Genomic DNA, 23,199 nt, shown 5'->3' with positions numbered 1-23,199 from the left:
CTGCTACAGGGGAAATACCTCAAAGTTTTTCAACTGGATCAGGCAACAGGTGATAGACATAACGCTTGCAACTAGTTACTCGGTTGAAGTATCAGAATGAAAAGACTCCACAGTGTGGTCCATTTCAGATCGCTGCAGAATAAGTTTATAGGATGAGTGCGAGAGACGAGGAAGGAAGCCGTGTAGGAATCCGAGGAAGACAAACTGGAAAAGTTTTAGAGAACATATGCGGAGGTTTGGGTCCCCTGGGAGACCTTTATCGGACTGAAGGAGTCCATTGGGATAACTCTGCTATGGCTGGAACGGATATCCAGGGCTAGCCTGGCATTGTCCTGCATACCAAGGGCATGGAGGGAGAGTGTGATTTATTCCCAAGTCGGAAAAAATAAACCACAGTACTAAGCCAATCAGTCAATCATAGGCCAATCAGTCTTCCAGTATTACTTAAAACACGGAAAAGACTGGTTGACCTGAAGGTAAGGGAGGGACTGACACCGGAGAATTTAAGTGGGGCACAAGATGTATACCCCAAGTGGAGGTCAAAATCATCTAGGTTTTGGAGAGTATTATCTTGCGACCCGAAGACCCTTAGGGGGTTTCTTAAGAGATAACGGAACGTGGTTGGAACCTAGTTCCGAAACTCTCTAGCTCCTGGCTCCAACAGTTTCTCAAATGTTTTCAAGACGAAAGACGACAGACGATATACTGATTGGTCCAAAGTCCTTGGAGCGGGAGTGGCCCTGTTTCCTAGCCTTGAGAATGAAAGTGACCCTAACCTCCCGCCACGCAGTCTGCACAAAGTCAAGCAAATAACCGCAAGCCCCAAAAATACCTTCTAGAAGCCTCATGGCATACGGCCCTGCTCTCTGCAGCATGGCAGTCGATATCCCATCCGTTCCAGTCGATTGGTCGGTCGGGCACCTACCAGAGAGCTCGGATGTGGACAGTGGTCCGATTATTTCCAACTTTACGTATGTCCCTCGGATACAATGAGTGATGATACAATGCAGTGATAAGGAGCCATCGGTTGTTGAGGGGAGAATAATTCGGCCCCACCGACCGCAACGGATTGGATATCGCCTGTCATGCTGCAGAGAGCAGGGCGGTATGCTATAAGCCTTCTGGAAGGTTTTTTTAGGGCTTGCAATTTGTTTGATTTGTGCCGACAGCTTGGTGGGAGGTTTGGGTCGTTTTCATTCTCAAGTCTTGGAAACCGGGCCACTCGCGGGCCTAGGACTTTGGACCAATCAGTCTATCGTCTGTCATCTTTCGTCTAGAAGACACTTGAAACACAGTTGGATGCGTACATCAGGGATCTTCTTAAATTGTCGTTGGTAAGCGGCTACTAGCAAATTTACACCAAATGTTGTTCGGTTGGATCGAGCTTGGATACAGGCGACTTCATTTTGGCGCCCTTCTTAAATAAAGAAGGGGCTTTTAATAACTTGCAGTTCGGGTTCATTCGTCGTTTTTTGGTTGATATGGGAGTCCCCCTTTTCTGTTGAACTGGATTGATGTTATGCTCAAGGATAGAATAAGCAAAGCATCATTGGCTGAGGGTTCGGGGGGGGGGTTCTCTCTCTCCTTTTGTGGCTTTTGGTTATCAATGAAATACCCAGGTTCTTCGAGGAGGAAAAAGTGAAAGTGGTTGCTTATGCTAATGACGTTGTCATTTTAATTAGCGTCAGGGATATCCTTCAGGGCGCACTGTGGAAGTTGGGCGAGAGGAAATAGGCCTGGCATAAACCCCAGGAAGACAGAGCTGACGTTGTTCACGAGAAGGGGAGATGTGGTAAGTTAGGGGACTGGTTCTTGAAGTAATGGAAGTGCCGTTCCACCTGGGGGTTATTATTGACGAGAAATTGAACTGGAGAAGAAACATTGAAAATATAGTCAAACGGACACTGAATGCACTTCACAAATGTCGCAGCTCGGTGGACAGAAGTTGGGGACTTAAGACAAGTACGGGTCACTGAATATAAGGTGTAAAACCACATCAGTGGTTCGAGCGATCCTCACCTATGTTTGCATTGTAGGGCATCGAGCTCTCGAGAAGGTGTGTCTACGCGTGGTGGTGCTGATATCCGGGGCAAGAAGGTGTTTTACGAGTGCAACACAGAATGCGATACTTTATCTGAAATCTTTGCATTGGTATGTGGAGTGTGTGGGAGTCAGGTACATGACGCTCTTCGGATTTCGGGGCATACGTTTGTTCTACGGAAGGCCGCTGGCGTGGAACGAAAACGTGACACTGGCGACGCGACGGACTATGTGCTTGGCTGATCTATCTTCCATGGCAAAATGGACATTGACTTCCCGGGAGGGAGAATTGGCCTGGGGGCGTCTCGCTTTTCTTGGGTCCAAGCTGTATGGGCGCACCGGGGCAGGGGTTTTTGTTGAATTCCTAGGAGTTAGGAAGTCACATAGACTTCTGAATGGGTGCAGTGTCTTTCAGGCAGAGGTTTATGCCATCCCCAGGGCCTTAGTTGTGATCCTTAGACGTGAACCTAAGCCTTTCAGGTAGAGGTTTTTGGCATCACCAGGGCTCTACACGTTTTACTGAGTCAGGAGGCGGCCCTCTCAGGCTGTTACGATTTATGTGGACAGTCAGGCGGCACTGAGGCCCTGGTTGCGGACCACGTGAGGTCGAGGCTTGTCGGAAGATTTAAAAAGCCTCTCGGACGTTTGGGGGCTGTTGTCAGTTTGTGCTGGGTTCCAGACCCTCAAGCGGTGAACGAAACGGCTGACAAGCAGACCAGGTTTGGGTTCCGGATAGACTCTACTAGTGCGACACTAATAGTGAACCTTCTCTGTGTAGGCGGTTTGGGATAGTGGATACCTGCTAAGACGAATGCGCTGAATCGGCTTGGGCAGGCTGCAGGGTTGCCAAGATCCTGTGAAGGCGGTTGAGCATCTGCTGTGCCAATGCCTAGCGATTACGGAGAGCAAACGTGGGAAAATGAGCTAACACCTCTTATCTTCGCTGAGCATTCTACAGTCTTTCTAACCTCGAACTATTCTGGATTTCTGCCGGGGTCTGGGGTGGCTGACGGTGCGGCCCTTAACTCTGAGAGACTGCTTACGATCCATACGCCGGCTTTTTAGGTTATCTTTTCCTCTTTCTAATGAGTTTCGTCTCTCTCTCTTCTCTGTTATTTCATCTTTGTTTTGGACGATCACCATGGATTAAAGGTATGCGAGTAAAGCGGCTGGCAACTGCGGTTGAAAAAAAAGTTGGAGGTAAGTGACTGAGGCCCATCCCATCACCAAAATCCCTATTATGGAGGTTTTGCTGGATCGTCACAATATGGAGCAAATTAAAAGTAACTGAGAGTTTCATACGAATCTAGAATCCGAAAGTCGTTAGGGAAAATTTTTCCAATATATTCTTCCAGTAGAGTTCACTTACTTCAAACTCCTACTTCTGCCTTGTGAACCACTGTTTCCCATTGTGTCTTTGATGGTAGAATCACTATCTAGTGGGGGGTCTTACCTTCCCACACAGCTGATACCATATAATAAGGCGGTGGCATATGGAGTGAGTGGTGATGGGGGATTTTGTTTTTGGCTCTTCATTAGTAATGAAATAAAAACTGTTGCATATTTTGCAGCGTTTTATATCCTAACTCCCCCGCAGCAGAAGAAGAAAAAAAAACACACACATAAAGGACTAAGGCAAACATAACAGATTTGTATTTGGTACAAAACTTTGTTAACGTGTCTTTAGTCTATTTTTGGGCTTATTCGTATTAATTTTGTTTGTTGGTTTGATAGGATTTTCCTATTGTGTTGTAGCAGATTCTTGTTTTGGATTTGTTGGGGGGAGCTAAGTTTGTTATCTCTTGGTTTTTTTTCTGCGGGGTAACTGGTTGTTTGGAGGATTTTGTTGGATTTTAATTTACTTCACAATTTCTGGTTGTTTTCGTTGTTGCCAAAGTCGATGCTGCTGTTTTGAGGTTGAAATTTTATCATGCACCTGCTGTGTTATAGCGTTTAAATGCGGGGGCAGAAGCAATAGCAGGAACAGCAGCAATTCCTGCCGTAAAAGCGAACATTTTTGTTAATAAAATGAGAGGATTTTTGTGGCTTGCCTTGTAGTAGTGGCGGTGATGGTGGCTGGTGATGCTGCTTTCCTGCCTTTACTTGTGGATTTGTTTGCACGAGTCCTGCCGTCGAAAGTCTGTTTACAAATTTCTGTGGTCTCATTTAACATTGGATTTTTAAGCAATCATTTGTTTTAATGTACTTTTTCCCTTCGCACAGCAAATTGTTATTTGCCAAAACACAGCTGGTGATCAATTTTTGTTGCTTTTTGTTGTTGTTTTTTTGCTTTGCCTGCCGCAGGATAAAGATTTTCCCATGCGAGCATTTAAGCGAATGAATAATTCAAAGAAATTCGAATTTAAAATGGCTAGTTATTTAATTTTTGAATTTTAGGAAGGTAATGACAATGGAAATGTTAAAAATTGCAAATAAGATAAAGAAATCAAAACAAGTAAAAAAGCATTAAATTCGGCCGGGCTGAACTTTGGATACCCACCATCTCGGATATTTGTGTATAGTACCTATTAAACTTTTGCCAAGCCCGCAAAAATTAAAGTTTCTAGGAATCGAACAAGGACGATCGAGAGACCGGTTTACATTACAGAACACTACATGCAAAATTTCAGCTAAATAGGACAAAGGTTGAGGCTTGTAAGGGGTGAAGAAGTCAAATCGGGGAATCGGTTTATATGCGAGCTATATCAGGTTATGGACTGATTTGGACCGTATTTGGCACAGTTGTTGGACGTTATAACAGAACACTATGTGCAAAATTTCAGCCAAGTCGGTCAAAAATTTCGGCTTGTAACGGCTTAAGAAGTCAAATTGGGAGATAGGTTTACATGGGACCTTTATCAGGTTATAGACCGATTTGAATCGTACTTAGCACAGTTGTTTGAAGTCATAACAGGACACTACATGCAAAGTTTCAGCCAAATCGGACAAATCGGGATATCGGTTTATATGGGAGCTATATCTAAATTTGGCCCATTTGCAAACCCCAATGGCCTATATCAATACTAGGTTAGGTTAGGTTGAACAAGTAAAAAGGCGGTCCGAACTTTGGATACCCACCACCTCAGGTATATATGTGCACCACCTTTCGTCAAAATCCAGTGAAAAATGCATATCTTATGCCCCATAGCAGCTATATAGACATATCGTCCGATTTAGACCAAATGCTTATAAGTACAAGTCATTGTTCAACCGAGAGATCGGTTTATATGGCAGCTATATCCAAATCTGGACCGATCTGCGCCAAATTGAAGACAAATATCGAAGGGCCCAACACAACTCACTGTCCCAATTTTCGGCGACATCGGATAATAACTATGGCTTTTATGGACCCAAGACCCCGAATCGGAGGATCCGTCCATATGGCAGCTATATGCAAATCTGGACCGATCTGGGCGAAATTAACGAAGGATGTCGAAGGGCCCAATGCAACTCAATGTCCCAAATTTCAGCAAAATCGGATAATAAATGTGGCTTTTATGGGCCCAAGACCATAAATGGGAGGATCGGTCTATATGGCAGCTATATCCAAATCTGGACCGTTCTGAGCCAAATTGGCGAACAATGTCGAAGGGCCTAACAGAACTCACTGTCCCAAATTTCGGCGACATCGGATAATAACTGTGGCTTTTATGGGCCTAAGACCCTAAATCGGCGGATCGGTCTATATGGCGGCTATATCAAGATATAGTCCGGTGTAGCCAATCTTTGAACTTAACCTGTTTATGGACAAAAAAAGAATCTGTGCAAAATTTCAGTTCAATTTCTCTATTTTTAAAGACTGTAGCGTGATTTCAACAGACAGACGGAAGGACATGTCTAGATCGTCTTAGATTTTTACGCTGATCATGAAAATATATACTTTATATGGTCGAAAATGGATATTTCGATGTATTGCAAATGGAATGACAAAATGAATATACCCCCATCCTTCGGTGGTGGGCATTAAAAAACCCCAAAACTCCTCTAAACAGATATATTCGGCATTCCTATCAATATGGGACTCAAATGAAAAGTATTCGGCATTAGATTACAAATATGACATAAGTAATGAGAGGTCGCCCCACCCGCAAATACCCCAAAATGGACATATTAGCCGACCATGGCTATATGAGACTCAAGTGAAAGATATTTGGGTGTAGATTACGAATATGACATTAAAATTTGCGTTCAAGTTCAGGTGGCACTTTTCCTTCCAAAAATAAGTCAAATAGGTTGATTGACCCATCATGACAATATGGGACTCAAATGAAAGGTATTTGAGAGTAGAAAACGAATTTGATATCCAATTTTGGAGTCAAGTGTTTAGGGGTACGCCCTAAAGCACCCCCTAAACTGAATTTTATTTCCAATTGTGGCAATATGGAGTTCAAATCAACGGTATTTGGGAGAAAAGAACGAATTTGATATCTATTTTCTGGGCATAGTGTCGATGGCCGTTCAGCACCAAAACACCCTCCAAACGGTTCACATTTACAGACCAAGGCAATATGGGACTCAAATTAAAGGGATTTGGGGGTTGATATCCATATTTGATTCGAAATGTCTGAGGTGACATCCCTTCTCTAAAAAGCACTTCGCATTGTCCTAAATTTCAAAACGCCGTATCTCGGAGATTGGTAATGCGATTCGTTCAAAATAGTTTTTGCACTCTCACAGTCAATACAAAACATGGTTTGCATTGTTGGGGTCGGAAGCCCCGGGGGCCGTCCAAAACCCGCCAGGCCAGTCACGACAATTTCGAGCTCAAACGAAAGGTGGTTGAGAGAAAAAACAAGTAAAAGCGTGCTAAGTTCGGCTGGGCCGAATCTTATATACCCTCCACCATGGATCGCATTTGTCGAGTTCTTTTCCCGGCATCTCTTCTAAGGCAAAACAGGATATAAGACAAGATTTGCTCTGCCATTTGAGCGATATCAAGATATGGTCCGGTTTGGACCACAATTGAATTATATGTTGCAGACCTATGTAAAATGTCAGCGAATTCGAATAAGAATTGCGCACTTTGGGGGCTCAAGAAGTAAAATAGAGAGATTGATTTATATGGGAGCTGTATCGGGCTATAGACCGATTCAGACCATAATAAACACGTATGTTGATGATCATGAGAGGATCCGTCGTACAAAATTTGAGGCAAATCGGATAATAATTGCGACCTCTAGAGGCTCAAGAAGTCAAGATCCCAGATCGGTTTATATGGCAGCTATATCAGGTTATGAACAGATTTGAACCTTATTTGACACAGTTGATGAAAGTAAGAACAAAATACGTCATGCAAAATTTCAGCCAAATCGGATAGGAATTGCGCCCTCTAAATGCTCAAGAAGTCAAGACCCAAGGTCGGTTTATATGACAGCTATATCAGGTTATAACAAAACACGTTGTGCAAAATTTCATTCCAATCGGATAAGAATTGCGCACTCTAGAGGCTCAAGAAGTCAAGACCCAAGATCGGTTTATATGGCAGCTATATCAAAACATGAACCAATATGGCCCATTTACAATACAACCGCCCTCCAGTAATAAGAAGTAATTGTGCAAAATTTCAAGCGGCTAGCTTTACTCGTTCGGAAGTTTTCGTGCTTTCGACAGACAGACGGACGGACTGGCGGACGGACAGGGATAGATCGACATAAAATGTCGCGACGATCAAGAATATACATACTTTATGGGGTCTCAGACGAATATTTCGAGTAGTTACAAACAGAGTGACGAAATTAGTATACCCCCCATCCTATGGTGGAGGGTATAAAAAAAGAGTTTGATATCCAATCGAAGAGTCATGTATTTGGGGAGTCGCCGCACCCCAAAATACGTCCCAATTATATAAAAGCTATTTAGGGAGGAAATTGATCGATTTACGGGATATTAATATTCATTTTCAGAACAAAGACCCTGGGGTCCACCCCACCCTCAAATAGAACTTATTTACCGATCATGCCTTTCTTATAAGCGAGTCCGAACGGCGTGCCGCACTGTGATGCCTCTTTGGGAAGAATTTTTTATATGACCATGCATGGCATAGTACCTCGCAAATGTCGCAAGTATTAAGAGGGGATAACCACCGCTTTAAATTTTTATACCCACCACCGTAGGATGGGGGTATATTCATTTTGTCATGCCGTTTGCAACACATCGAAATATCCATTTATGACCCGATAAAGTATATATATTCTTGATCAGCGTAAAAATCTAAGACGATCTAGACATGTCAGTCCGTCTGTCTGTTGAAGTCACGCTACAGTCTTTAAAAATAGATGTATTGAGCTGAAACTTTGCACAGAATCCTTTTTTGCCCTAAAGCAGGTTAATTTCGAAGATGGGCTAAATCGGAATATATCTTGATATAGCCCCCATATAGACCGATCCGCCGATTTAGGGTCTGAGGCCCATAAAAGCCACATTTATTATCCGATTTTGCTGAAATTTGGGACAGTGAGTTGTGTTTGACCCCTCGACATTCTTCGTCAATTTTGCCCAGATCGGTTCAGATTTCGATATAGCTCCCATATAGACCGATCCTCCGATTTGGGGTCTGAGGCCCATAAAAGCCACATTTATTATCCGATTTTGCTGAAATTTGGGACAGTGAGTTGTGTTTGACCCCTCGACATTCTTCGTATATTTTGCCCAGATCGGTCCAGATTTGGATATAGCTGCCGTATAGACCGATCCTCCGTTTTAGGGTCTGAGGCCCATAAAAGCCACATTTATTATCCGATTTTGCTGAAATTTGGGACAGTGAGTTGTGTTAGGCTCTTCGCCATCATTCTTCAATTTGGCCCAGATCGGCTCAGATTTGGATATAGCTGCCATATAGACCGATCTCTAGATTTAATGTTTTGGACCCATAAAAGGAGCATTTATTGTCCGATGGTGCCGAAATTTGGGACAGAGTGTTAAGATAAGCCGCTCCACATATTTCTGCAATTTTGTCTAGATCGATCAAGATTTGCATATAGATGCCATATAGACCGCTGTCTCGATTTAAAGTCTTGGCTCCAAAACAGACGCATTTATAATCCGATTTAATTGAAATTTGACACATTGAATTATGTTAGGCTTTTCGACATCCAAGTTGTATACTATTGAGATCGGTTTATTTTTAGATATGGCTACTAAAAAGACCAATATTTTGTTTTACATAATTGAAAAATGACGTATACTCATTAGGTCCAAATCGGATCATGTTTCGATATACATTGCTATGCGACATAAGGTATGCAATTTACATATATACCCGAGGTGGTGGGTATCCAAAGTTCAGCCCGGCCGAATTTAACGCCTTTTTACTTGTTGTATATAAGAAGAAGATTAAACTTACCAAGATTTTCCTAGAAGACAACCTTTTTAACTGATCCAAATAACTAATTCACCATTCCTCTTCTCTGACTTTAGAGTCACAATAAAATTCAATTTTGTTTTTTTTTTTTTTTAATTTTATGATTACATCATAGAATTTAATGTCTTTTTTTTTGTTTTTATTGAATTCAATTTTATTTTAAATATTTTAATTCCAAATACGCATTTCGTTTTCATTTGCTCTGCTTTCGGGGTTAGGGAGGAAAAAATGTGTTGTTTTGATTGTGCTTAATAAATTACATACATTACAACTGCTTTTAGTTTTCACAACTTTATTTTTTTTAACTTTTTATGCTCAGGGTGATTTTTTCTTTCTGCTCAATTAGGTCAGGATATATTTCCATGGAGCTTATAGTGTTTTTGGGACATAAATACCTTTCATGAAAATGTTTTCATCAACTCTTCATGTCATTTTGTGTTTTATAAATTAAAAAATATTATCTGTTCATCAATGCGAATTATGTGTTAAGTACGAAAATTGTTAATTATTTATATGTATTATGAAATCAAATAACGTTAAAATAATGTTTCACTCATTAAATATATATTGATTTGTGTCAGTTTGTGTGTGTGTGTGTGTGAATGTGACATATGTTGGTGCAAAGAATTTTTGTGTAATATACCTTATTATATATATATAACAAAACAATATAAACATACACACATACATAACTGTATTTAATTGAAATACTGTTTTTCAATATGCAAGTATTAAAATATAAATGAAGTACTTATGATTATATATGAGTATGTATGGCATGTAATTATATGATATTAATACTAATTTGTAAAGTATGATGAAAATAAAATGTTTTTATTAATTGCATGTTATTGTAAATTTTTAAATGGGTATACCAAGCGGTCACGGTGGTTACAAAAATATATATATATTAAAAGTGGTCTTGTATTAAAATAATAATAAAACCGGTAAGGAAAGGCAAAAGTCTGGCGGTGCCGACTATACAATACCCTACACCTCCTATTGCATGTAGTACTTTTTATATGTAGAACTTATCTCGAAATCTAGTCAGACTTTAATTTGGATACCAATTGAAATAGCAATTTAGAACCTTATAAGATTTTCCTACCATAGGACAAAAGATTTGGATTTCCACACCTCTACAAGGCCATATCCGATAAAAGATTGTATGGGAGTTATATCGAAACCTGTGCCAATTTTAATGACACATACTGGGACGTCAAATAGAGCATCTCACGCCCTAGATTGTAGAAATGTGACCAAAATTGTAGTCTTTACTGCCTTAAAAGTGCATATCGGAAGAAATATACACATTGGAGCTATATCTAAATTGGAACTGATTTTAATGAAATTTTGCGCATGTATTGGAACGTCAATTTAATCGTCTCATATAAAATCGGGCGAAAATTGTGGCTTCTACAGCCTTAAAAAGCCAAATCGGATGAAAGATATATATGGGAGCTATATCTAAATCTGAACCGATTTTTTTGAAATTTTCCAGATATATTAAAATCAGTATCAAAACCATCCGTGCCAAATTTTGTGCAGATCGGTTGAAATTGTAGCTACTACGGCCATTTAAGTGCAAATTGGGCGATACATATATATGGGAGCTATATCTATATCTGGACCGATTTTTATGAACACATATGGAGACAAATTTTGAAAAGATCGGTAAAAAATTGTGGCTTCTACAGCCTTAAACGGCCATATCGGATGAAGGATATATTGTATATGGGAGCTATATCTAAAACTGAACCGATTTTTATGGAATTTTCCACACATATTAGGACGTCAAATAAAACACCTCGTGCAAAATATTTTAAAGATCGGACTAAAACTGTGGCTTCTACAGCCATAAAAGTCCATGTCGGATGAAAGATATATATGGGAGCTATATCTAAAGCTGAACCGATTTTTATGAAATTTTGCACACATATACCTCAAATATAATACCCAATGCCAAATTTTGTGAAGATCGGACGAATATTGGCGCTTAAAAAGCTATATCGGATGAAAGATATATATGGGAGCTATATCTAAATCTGGACCGATTTTCATGAAATTTTCCACACTTATTAGGACGTCAAGTAAAGCACCTCGTGCAAAATATTTTGAAGATCGGACTAAGACTATGGCTTCTACAGCCGTAAAAGTCCATGTCGGATGAAAGATATATATGGGAGCTAAATCTGAACCGATTTTTTTTCAAAATCAATAGCGTTTGTCCTCGGGCCAAAAAAGTGACATGAGCAAAATTTCGTTACAATCGGCTAAATACGACCTGCACTTTGATTACAAGAATACATGGACTCCCAGACGGACATGGCTAAATCGAAACAGAAAGTGATTCTGAGTCGATCGGTATGGGTCTTTATCAATGGGTCTAGCTCTTCTCCTTCTTAGCGTTGCCAACAAATGCACAAATCTATAGTACCCTGTACCACAGCGGTGGTGCAGGGTATAAAGAGGCTAAATTGGAGTATAGATTGACTTGTTTTTTTCGAAGCCAGACATGCCAATATACGCTCCAGTATGGCCTCTTCAGGTATAAAAACCATCATAATTTTTTTTGGAGTGGTTCTCTCCTCGAAAATGGCGGTGAAGTTAGTGAGGTGAAGTGAGTTATGCTGGCTATTGATGGTTAGGGAAAAGTTTCCCGGAGAGAGATCTTTTAGAAAACGCTTGTACGACTACGAAGTCAACACGTCTCGAAAGAGAATCAAACAAAAAATCATGAAATCATGAAATCTCCCTTACAGACAGTATAAATTAAAACTAGTAAAAAGGCGTTAAATTCGGCTGGGCCGAACTTTGGATACCCACCACCTCGGGTATATATATAGAATCACCTTTCGTCAAAATCCGGTGAAAAATGCATACCTTATGCTCCATAGCAGCCATATCGAAATATGTTCCGATTTGGACCAAATACTTATAAGTACAAGTCATTGTTCAATTGTATTGTATATAACAAAATATTGATCTTTTTAGTAGCTATGTCTAAAAATAAATCGATCTGAATCATATACGACACGGATGTCGAAAAGCCAAACATATGTCACTGTGTCAAATTTCAGTGAAATCGGATTATAAGTGCGCCTTTTATGACGCCAAAACTTTAAATCACGATATCGATCTATGTGGCAGCTATATTCAAATCTGGACCGAGATATAGCTCTCATATAAACCGATCCCCAGATTTGACTTCTTGAGGCCTTAGAAGGCTCATCCGAATTGGCTGAAATTTGGAACAAAGACTTGTGTTTTGTCTTTCAACATCCATGCCAAGTATGATCCGAATCGAATTATAAACAGATATAGCCTCCATATATACCGACCCTTGGATTTGACTTCTTCAGCCCATAGAAGCCTCAATTTTCATCCGCTTTGGTTGAAATGTGTCCCAAAACCCCATGTTATGACTTACAACATCCATGCCATGTTTTATCCGATTCGGTCAATATGGTAATATGGCGCCCCTAAGTACCGATATCGCGACATGACTTCTTGAGACCAAATTAGTACAAACAAAAAGTAAGAGTGTGTTAAGTACGGCCGGGACGAATCTTATATACCCTCCACCATGGATTGCATTTGTCGAGTTCTATGCGCAGCATCTCTTTTTAGGCAAACAACGAATATTGAATAAGAACTGTTATGCTATTAGAGTTATATCAAGTTATAGTCCGATTCGGACCATAAATCAATGCTGAACATTGTAGAAATCATTGTGTGATATTTCAGTTCATTCGGATAAGAATTGCGCCTTGTAGGGGCTCAATAAGCAAAATCGGGAGATCGGTTTATATGGGAGCTGTATCAAACTATTAATCGATTCAGACCATAATTCACACGTATGTTGAAGGTCATGAGAGAAGCCGTTGTACAAAATTTTTTCAAAATCGTATGAGAATTGCGCCCTCTAGAGGTTCAAGAAGTCAAGATCCCAGATCGGTTTATATGTCAGCTATACGAGATTACGAACCGATTTGAATCATACTAAACACAGTTGTTGGAAGTGATACCAAAACACCACGTACAAAATTCAAATCGGACTAGAATTGCGCCCTCTAGAGGCTCAAGAAGTCAAGACCCAAGATCGGTTTATATGGCAGCTATAACAAAACTTGGACCGATTTAGACCATACTTAGGGCAGTTGTTGAAAGTGATACCAAAACACCACGTGCAAAATTTCAGTAAAATCGGGTGAGAATTACGCCATCTAGAGGCTCAAGAAGTTAAGACCCAAGATCGGTTTATATGGCAGCTGTACGAGCCGATTTGAATCATACTTAGCACCTCATTGGAAAAAGATACCAAAACACTACGTGCTAAATCTCTGTCAAATCGGACAAAAATTGCGCCCTCAAGAGGCTCAAGAAGTCAAGATCCCAGATCGGTTTATATGGCAGCTATATCAGGTTATGTTGCGATTTGCGCCTTACTTAGCACCGTTATTGGAAGTCATAACAAAACACCTTATGCAAAATTTCAGCCAAATCGGATGAGAATTGCGCGCTCTATTGATTTGAATCATACTTAACACAGTCATTGAAAAAGATACCAAAACACTTCGTGCTAAATCTCAGTCAAATCGGACCGATTGACCGATTTGAACCATACTTGGCACAGTTGTTGGAAGTGGTACGAATCATTACCTGCAAAATTTCAAAATCAAATCGGACAAGAATTGCGCCCTCTAGAGGCGTGCCTTCGACAGACAGACGGACGGACATGGCTAGATCGACTTAAATGACATGACCTTCAAGAATATATATACTAATGGGTTCTCAGACGCTTATTTCGAGGTGTTACAAACAGAATGACGAAATTAGTATATCCCCATCCTATGGTGGACGGTATAAAAAACTCAGTTAATTAGGGTAAATTTTTACGGAATCCATGGTGATGAGTACCCAAGATTCGGCCCGGCCGAAGTTATCATGCTTTTACTTGTTTTAGACCACTAGAACAGTAAATTGTATTAGACCCCTCGACGTCCCTGGGGGCTACTAAGGTATGGCTACTAAGGTTTTATAAAAAGTGAATTTTCACTGGACTTAACGTAATGGGGTTAATATGTATATCCGAGATAGTGAGATCCCAGCCGAATCTAATGCGTTTTTACTAGTTGCGTTTTTACTGAAAATTTTTTTGTATGCCCTCTACAGGATTCGAACCCAGGCGATGGCCTAAAAGGGAGCACCCAGCTTAAATAATCAAAATTGGTTTACAGCACTCGACCAAGCCTATGTCACTTTGAAATTACAAAATATGCAATGCATTCATAACTCCTCCAATTTATGTTTTTTTTTTCGGAATATTTTAAACTTTGTACTCGCATAGTCAATGTTATTCTACATTACTTCGCAAGATAGGAAAAGAACAAACTTCGTCACTTTGGAAGTACATAAAATGCTGTTCTTTAACTTTTAATTTATATTGCTTGTTATGTAACTCTGATTCCCAACACTTGTAAAAAGGAACCACAAAATTTGCCAATAAAAATAAATAATTACAGAATTTTTCCCGGAATTATCTATTGGGAACCAATGTGCGTTGGTGGGTATTGAAAATCTTTTTTGTGGTATTTACAAGAATTGAATGGAATATTTATTTCAATTAATTAATTTTTATTTAATGACAAAAGTCAATTTAGAAATGGAAACTGATGCTGATATTGTGCTTGTGTTTGTGTCAGCGGATGATATGATAATGGCTTTGTATAATTTTTCTTTTCATTCTTCTTAGTTGGTATTTGTATGGAGAGTGGAAAATGTGTGTCTTTTTTTAATCAAATTTGTTTGTAACACATTAAATAATGCCCTTTGACCTTTGCATAATACTCACATGAATCAATATTCATTTAAAATAGTTAAATATAAGTGAAATTAACATAATTATTTTTTTTTGTATTTACTTTATGTGTTTTATCGTTTTTGTTGAAGAAAATGTCAAATTGATTTTTGTTTTATAATCGCTTATATGTATGTAACTATAAATAAACAGATGTATGAAATTAATACAAATCTATTATTGTTTATTCTAATGGCTTATAATAGAAAAATTACCTGTTTTTTGTTGTTTCTGTGTGTCTGTGTGTGTGTTTATGTAATAGCAAATAATTTTGAATTTATTTTACAAAAAAGTTAATACAATTTAATTGTAATTGTTTATTTCATAGAAAATATTGTGTTTTATTTTTGTTTTATATATTGATTTAGATGTGTGTTATTTTTTTTGTTTATTTATTGCCTAACCTGTTTAAGCTGTGTTTATTTGTTTTTCTCACTTTCTCTGATTTTATTTTTTTTTTTTGGTTTTTGTTTTTTTTTTTAAATATAATTATAGCAAAATTATATTTAGCATAAAAATTGATTTGATATTTAATTGCATTTTATTTATAGCGAAACCTTTGATGATAAAGCTTTAATCTATATATATATACAGACATAAAATTAAAATGTGTTAAATTAAATCCTAAATTTGTGTTTAAAATTAAGATTTAGATTTTTCTTTTTGTTCGCAGAAAAAGGCACAAGGGAAATATTTTTGGTTAAATGTTTCTATAGCTGGAAATAAAAATTTGTTAATATATTTAATCAATAAAAATTATTATAATAAAAAATGCTGCAAAATATGGCATATTTTCAAAGAGAGTAGAATAAGAGGAAGTTTTGAAAGTTGATGGCTCTCTCAAATAACCCCCAAAATCAAAAATGAAGTAAGTCCCCAAAATGCTCTTTAGAAAGCGAAGACAACTATTTTTGGGGAGTTTCTTCATTTTTGGGGATTATTTTCCAATTAATTTATGGCGTATTCGCATTATTGATTCAAAAGATTGTACTAAAACAAGAAACCAGTAGGGAAGGGTAAAAGTCGTGCTTTGCTGTATAATACTCTACACCTACCCTATAAGTACAATGTGGGAGCTATATTCAATTATGAACCAATTTTGATGGACCTCGGTGGATGTTTACAGATGGGTTTTTAAACAACCCGTATCAAATTTCGAGCAAATATGTTCAAACTATAATAACTACGGTTAACAAATAAGCATTTCCCAAAATCGGACGAACATATATATGGGAGCTATATCTTAATCTGAACCGATTTGGAGCAAACTTTTCAGATATTGTGGTAGTTGATCAGGAAAGCGATGTACAAATTTTGGCAAGATTAGTCTATAAATGCGCTTACAGTGGCTCTAGAAGTGAAAATCGGGCGATATACATATATGGCAGCTATATCTAAATCTGAACCGATTTCTATGAAATTCACCAGTAATGTCGAGAGTCAAGGGAAAATCCTTCGTTGCAAATTTCAAGGGATTCGGTTAACAAATGACCATTTTATTGCATTATTACTGCAAATCGGACGAACATATATATGTGAGCTATATCTACATCTGAACCAATTTCGAGCAACCTTCTCAGGCATTGTGGCAGTCGTCGCTGAAAGCGAGGTACAAAATGTTGGTAAGATTGGTAAATAAATGCGACTGCAGTGACCATAGAAGCGAAAATCGGGCGATTTATATATATGGGAGCTATATGTAAATCTGACCCGATTTCTATCAAATTCGCCAGCAATGTCGAAAGTCATAACAAAATTCTTTCTGCCAAATTTCGAGAACATCGATTAACAAATGAACACTTTATTGCAATATTTCTCAAAATCGTACGATCATATATATGGGAGCCATATCTAAATCTGAACCGATTTCGAGAAAACTTTATGGATACTATAAAAGTCGTCGAAGAAAGCGTTTTTCAAAGTTTTGGTAAGATTGGTCAATAAATATGCTTGCAGTGGCTCTAGGAGTGAAAATAGGGCGATATATATATGAGAGATATATCTAAATCTGAACCGATTTCTATGAAATTCGAGGGTTAATAGAAAATCCTTCGCACCAAATTCCAAGAGAAACAAATTACCATTTTATTGCATTATTGCAAATCGGACGAACATATATATGGGAGCTATATCCAAATCTGAACCGATTTTTATGAAATTCACCAGTGATTGTGAAAGTCATAAGAAAATACCTCTTGTCAAATTTTGCGAGATTCGGTTAACATATGACCATTTTATTGCATTATTACTGCAAATCGGACGAACATATATTGTACACAAATTCACATGGACCGACAGACGGACGGACAGACAGACAAACGGACATAGCCAAATCGAATCAGAAAGTGATTCTGAGTCGATCGGTATACTTATCAATGGGTCTATCTCTCTTCCTTCTGGGTGTTACAAACAAATGCATTAAGTTGTAATATCCTGTACCATAGTAGTGGTGTAGGGTATAAAAATACCAGATCTCGGAGTTTGGTAATGTGATTCGTTCGAAACTTGTATACCCTCCACCATAGGATGGGGGTATACTAATTTCGTTAGACTGGGGGTATACTAATTTCGTCTGTTTGTAACACCTCGAAATATGCGAAATTAAAATGCCATTAAGTCGAACTAGCTATGTCCGTCCGTCCGTCTGTTTGTCGAAAGCACGCTAACTTTCGAAGGAGTAAAGCTAGGCGCTTGAAATGTTTGCACAAACACTTTTTATTAGTGTAGGTTGGTTGGGATTGTTAATGGGCCAAATCGGTCCATGTTTTGATATAGCTGCCATATAAATCGATCTTGGGTCTTGACTTCCTGAGCCTCTAGAGGGCGCAATTATCGTCCGATTTGATTGAAATTTTGCTCGTGGTGTTTTTTTTTAATCACTTCCAACAAATCGGTTCATAACCTGATATAGCTGCCATATAAACCGATCTTGGGTCTTGACTTCTTGAGCTTTTAGAGACAGCAATTTTTGTCCGATTTGGTTGTAATTTTGCACGTGGTGTTTTGGTATCACTTCGAAATCGGCTTACAACCTGGTATAGCTGCCATATAAACCGATATGGGATTTTGACTTCTTGAACCACCGGTGGGCGCAATTCTCATCCGACTTGTCAGAAAATTTGTAACACGGCTTCTCCCATGACCTTCAATAAACGTGTCCAATATGGTGTGAATCGATCTATAGCTTGATACGGCTCTCATATAAACCGATCTTCCGATTTTGCTTCTTCAGCCCCCACAAGGCACATTTCTTATCCGAATGGGCTGAAATATAACACAATGACTTCTACTATGGCCTTCAACATTCAATTCACTTATCGTTCGAATCGGACTATAACTTGATATATCTCCAATAGCATAACAATTCTTATTCATTATTTTTTGTTTGCCTGAAAAGAGATACCGCGCAAAGAACTCGACTAATGCGATCCATGATGGAGTGTATATAAGATTCGGCACAGCCGAACTTAGCACGCTTTTACTTGTTTTGCATTCTCACAGTCATCAAACCCAAAACATGATTTCTATTATTGTGGTCGGGTGCCGCGGGGGCCGCCAAATGGATATATAGGCCAATCACGACAATATAGAGTCGTGGGGAGTCGCCCCACCCCAAAAACCTCCCTATTATATAAAAGTTATTTGGGTGGAAATTGATTGATTTTCGGGAAATTCATATCGATTTTCGGGACAAAGACCCTGGGCATTTACGAGCAGAGTAAAAATTTGCCCAGGAATCGAGCAGGGGCAAACTTCTCACACATCAATGATTGCTTTCCGATTCAAGTTGAGTTTTTCAATGATAAGGGACCTCTTTATACCCACCACCGAAGGATGGGGGTATATGCATTTTGTCATTCCGTTTGCAACACATCGAAATATCCATTTCCGACCCCATAAAGTATATATATTCTTGATCAGCGTAAAATCTAAGAAGATCTAGACATGTCCGTCCGTCTGTCCGTCCGTCTGTTGAAATCACGCTACAGTCTTTAAAAATAGAGTTATTGAGCCGAAACCATGCACAGATTCTTTTTTTGCCCATAAGCAGGTTAAGTTCGAAGATGGGCTATATCGGACTATATCTTGATATAGCTCCCATATAGACTAATCCGCCGATTTAGGGTCCGATTTTGCTGAAATTTTGGACAGTGCGTTGTGTTAGACCCCTCGATATCCTTCGTCAATTTTGCTCAGATCGGTCCAGATTTGGATATAGCTGCCATATAGATCGAACCGCCGATTTAGGGTCTGAGACCCATAAAAGCCACATTTATTATCCGATTTTGCTGAAATTTGGGACAGTGAGTTGTGTTAGACCCCTCGACATCCTTCGTCAATTTGGTCTAGATCGGTCCAGATTTGGATATAGCTGCCATATAGACCGATCCTCCGATTTAGGGTCTTAGGGCCATAAAAGCCACATTTATTATCCGACTTCGCTGAAATTCAGGACAGTGATTTGTGTTGGGCCCTTCGACATCCTTCCTCAATTTGGCACAGATCGGATCAGATTTGGATATAGCTGCCATATAGACCGATCCATCGATTTAATGTTTTGGGCCCATAGAAGGCGCATTTGTTGTCCGATATTGCCGAAATTTGGGATATAGAGTTAAGTTAAGCCCCTCCACATATTTCTGCAATTTGTTCTAGATCGATCAAGATTTGCATATAGCCGCCATATAGACCGATATCTCGATTTAAAGTCTTGGCCCCAAAAAAAGTCGCATTTATAATCCGATTTAACTGAAATTTAACACAGTGACTTATGTTAATCTTTTCGACATCCATGTTGTATATGGTTCAGATCGTTTTATTGTTAGATATAGCTACTACAATAGAAACACCAATACACAATTGAACAATGACTTGTACTTATTAGTATTTGATCCAAATCCTAACATATTTCGATATAACTGCTATGGGACATAAGGTACGCAATTTTCACCGGATTTTGATAAAAGGTGGTTTACATATATGCCCGAGGTGGTGGGTATCCAAAGTTCGGCCAGGCCGAACTTAACGCCTTTTTACTTGTTTTGTAGCCTCTTTGGCAAGAATTTTTTACACGATCATATATCGCATAGTACCTCACAAATGTCGCCAGCTTTAAATTTTATGCGATATTCTCGTCAGAACTCGAACTCAGACATTCAGCATCATAGGCGGACATAGGCTACAGTGGCATGAATTCGATATCCACATTCAGGGCGAATTGTTCCCACCCTAAAAAGATATTAGAGTATTAAAGAAGTTCGGCTAGTAGGATATAAGAAACGATAAGGTTTTGAGCCTTAACAACCAAGCGTACTCCAAACCCTGGTTTGCTGTAGAAGTGCCTGCCACTACACTGCATTTTATGAACAAATTTTGTTGAGTATTCTACCACTGTTTTTAGAAGCTCCCGTTAAGATGTGACAGTACATAAAAAAGGTTTTATTTTGTTCTTTAGTTTTCACTTTTGAATTATTCCATATTTTGCTGAACATTTTTTTAAATAAAAATAAAAATTATTTTTTAATAATAGAGAGTGTTTTTAAGGAAAATTCTGAATTTTGAAAGGTGGGCATATGACTAGAAGCTTTATTCTATAAATTGTTTTTGATTATTGATTTTGAAGTTCGTAGGTTTATATCCGATATTGGGTTTTAGAATTTCTTTTTTCATAGGTTTTGTGTTTTTTTTGCTCTTAAACAGTTATTGTCAAAAAACGTGAGTAAGTGAATGAAATTTGCAGGTGAGGAGTTTGTGTGTTATATGGTATAGTTATTAAGAGATTCACAGTGATTCAATTCTTTATTAGATTTTTTTTATCGATTTTCCATAAAACTTATAAAATAATTTCAATGATATTTTGTCTGTTTCACATGTAGGTTCTAAGGGTCTTTATTGAGGTTAAGATTTTGTTCATCAAGGATATTTGTGTGTGGATTATGATAGAGAGAGAGCGGGAGATAGAGAGGAAGAGACTAGAGTTGGATTTGTGACAGGTCAATAGTAGTAGTCATCGTAGTTGGGTTCCTTTTTTGTTTGATGTTGTAGCGATTTTAGGTAAGAGGTACTTATTTTAAAACACATTTCATTTGATATATAAACATTCATACCATACACTTACATGCAATTTTTTTCAATTGTATGAAGTTTCTTTTATACGCATACCAACATTCACACATCAATGATGATATATTGTTTAAGGAAAATGTTTGAAAAAAATTTTAAAGTTTTCTCTATACAAACATAAAGGAGTGGCTAATTGGTGGTGGTGATTATGTGACAAACATTTTTTTGTTCTTAATGACTAATACAACTATCAATGGTGATTGCTCAATACAAGTTTAGTGATCATCATAGTCCTTGGCAGGCTGGTGCTATGCTGCTCTGGCAAGGACTATATGCAAAATTTACAGTTTATTTTGTCCTTATCGTAGCAGCAGTGTTTAGAACTGCATAGCTTACATGCTAGTTAAATACTTTTTTATTTATTTAAATTTTTGTAAAAATATTACTTTTTTAGTTTTTTTTTTTAATTTAAAAAAATTGTTTTTTTTTTGGTTTCAATTCATAATTGATATATCGGTTTCGCTTGCATTTCAGTGATATTTTCCTTTGTTTTCGTAATAAATTCGTTTTTCATTTCGTTTCGCCTTAATATGTCATGAGTGTTGGTTTGAAGCCCAAATTTTTCCTTTGCAAAAATAAATGAATTTCTCGGAAATTTGGACGATTCGATTCGTTACGTTGCCAACATTCACACATTAGATCGTAGATTTCTCGGGGACAATTTTTCGGCATAGATAGGGGTTCCTTTAAAAACGGAAAATTTTTTTGTATGTTTTTTTTTTTTTTTTTTTTCAATTTTCTCACATGTACTTACATATTTTCCATTATCTTGATAGATATGTCCTATATTTTCAATAACTTTGGCATCGCTCAATTCTTGATAGGGTTGTTCGTGGGCAAATGTTAGAATTTCCCACAGAGTTACAGCAAAGGACCAAACATCCGATTTGGAGGTGAATTTACCCTGAAAATGAAATAAAATAGAAGTATAGCTTAAGCAATAGATAAATTAAGCAAAAGTATTAAACTTAAATAGTAAGAAGAATCCAGGCTTTCCATACAAATCTGGTTTAGCCTTGGAAGGATAATGCTCGGCGTTGGAGGGACTTAGGTTGGTAAATATTTTTTTGGTGGATAGTGCCCAAAAATCAACACAAAACATCCGTTTGAAGTCTACAATTTCTTCACTGGTTTCAGGGATGCCACAGTGCTGAGGCAAGAAGATAGTGTAGCATACCTGGCATCACTTTATACAGCCAGCTGTTGCAGTTCCGACGTGGATGGCAGTGTCGGGAAACAAAACAGACAGGAAATGAGATACTAATAGGGTGTTATACATACTTTCACCACATTCCGTGGGGTAGTATTAACTTTAATAAGTGGAGCCTAGCCTTGGAAGGATTCTTGAATACTAACGACCTTATAACACTTAATATTGGTAACATCGCTAACTTTGCTAACAGGATAAGGGAGGAGGTTATGGATGTGACAACATGTTCGGAAAATCTAATTGATGAGGTTCAAGAGTGAAGGGTCACCATGGTGCTTTCCTTTTCGGACCATCGCTAAAATAGGTTTAGAATCGCATAGCTATCGCCGAATAAGAGGAAAACCAACTGGTGAAAAAGACTACTCAGAGAAAGACTTGGGCATGATACTTTGAATTGTCCAAGTACAGAAGACATTGACGACAATGTCAGCAGGATTACGACTGCACTAGTGGGGTCTTTCGAAGATAGTTGTTCTATTCGGGAAAGGAAATCAACCCAAGATGACCGGGGAGATTCGCAATTTTGAGAAAGAGGTCCGCAGACTTTGTAACAGAGCACGTCGTAAAAACAAGTAAAAAGGTGTTTAGTTCGGCCGGGCCGAACTT

At 38.4% G+C, this 23,199-nt stretch overlaps 1 protein-coding gene and 1 long non-coding RNA gene across 2 annotated transcripts in view; one reads left to right on the top strand and one right to left on the bottom strand.

The window, feature by feature from the left end:
* Window positions 1-14,898, top strand: part of LOC131995867 (uncharacterized) — a 51,266-nt gene extending 36,368 nt beyond the window's left edge. Inside the window, exon 3 of the long non-coding RNA XR_009397660.1 lies at window positions 14,576-14,898. This is a non-coding gene — a long non-coding RNA (uncharacterized LOC131995867). The remainder of the gene's footprint in view (window positions 1-14,575) is intronic.
* Window positions 14,899-20,865: 5,967 nt separating this feature from the next.
* LOC106085304 (epithelial discoidin domain-containing receptor 1) overlaps window positions 20,866-23,199 on the bottom strand; it is a 903,344-nt gene continuing 901,010 nt past the window's right edge. Inside the window, exons 15-16 of the mRNA XM_059364462.1 lie at window positions 22,138-22,287; window positions 20,866-22,067 (exon numbers count right to left, since the gene is read on the bottom strand). Coding sequence (XP_059220445.1) covers window positions 21,909-22,067; window positions 22,138-22,287 — 309 coding nt within the window. The 3' untranslated portion in view covers window positions 20,866-21,908. The remainder of the gene's footprint in view (window positions 22,068-22,137; window positions 22,288-23,199) is intronic.

The sequence above is a fragment of the Stomoxys calcitrans genome, chromosome 3, assembly GCF_963082655.1.
Source record: "Stomoxys calcitrans chromosome 3, idStoCalc2.1, whole genome shotgun sequence".
NCBI classification, from domain to species: domain Eukaryota; kingdom Metazoa; phylum Arthropoda; class Insecta; order Diptera; family Muscidae; genus Stomoxys; species Stomoxys calcitrans.
Note: the sequence above shows the minus strand (reverse complement) of the source record. Positions and strands in the feature narration are given on the sequence as shown.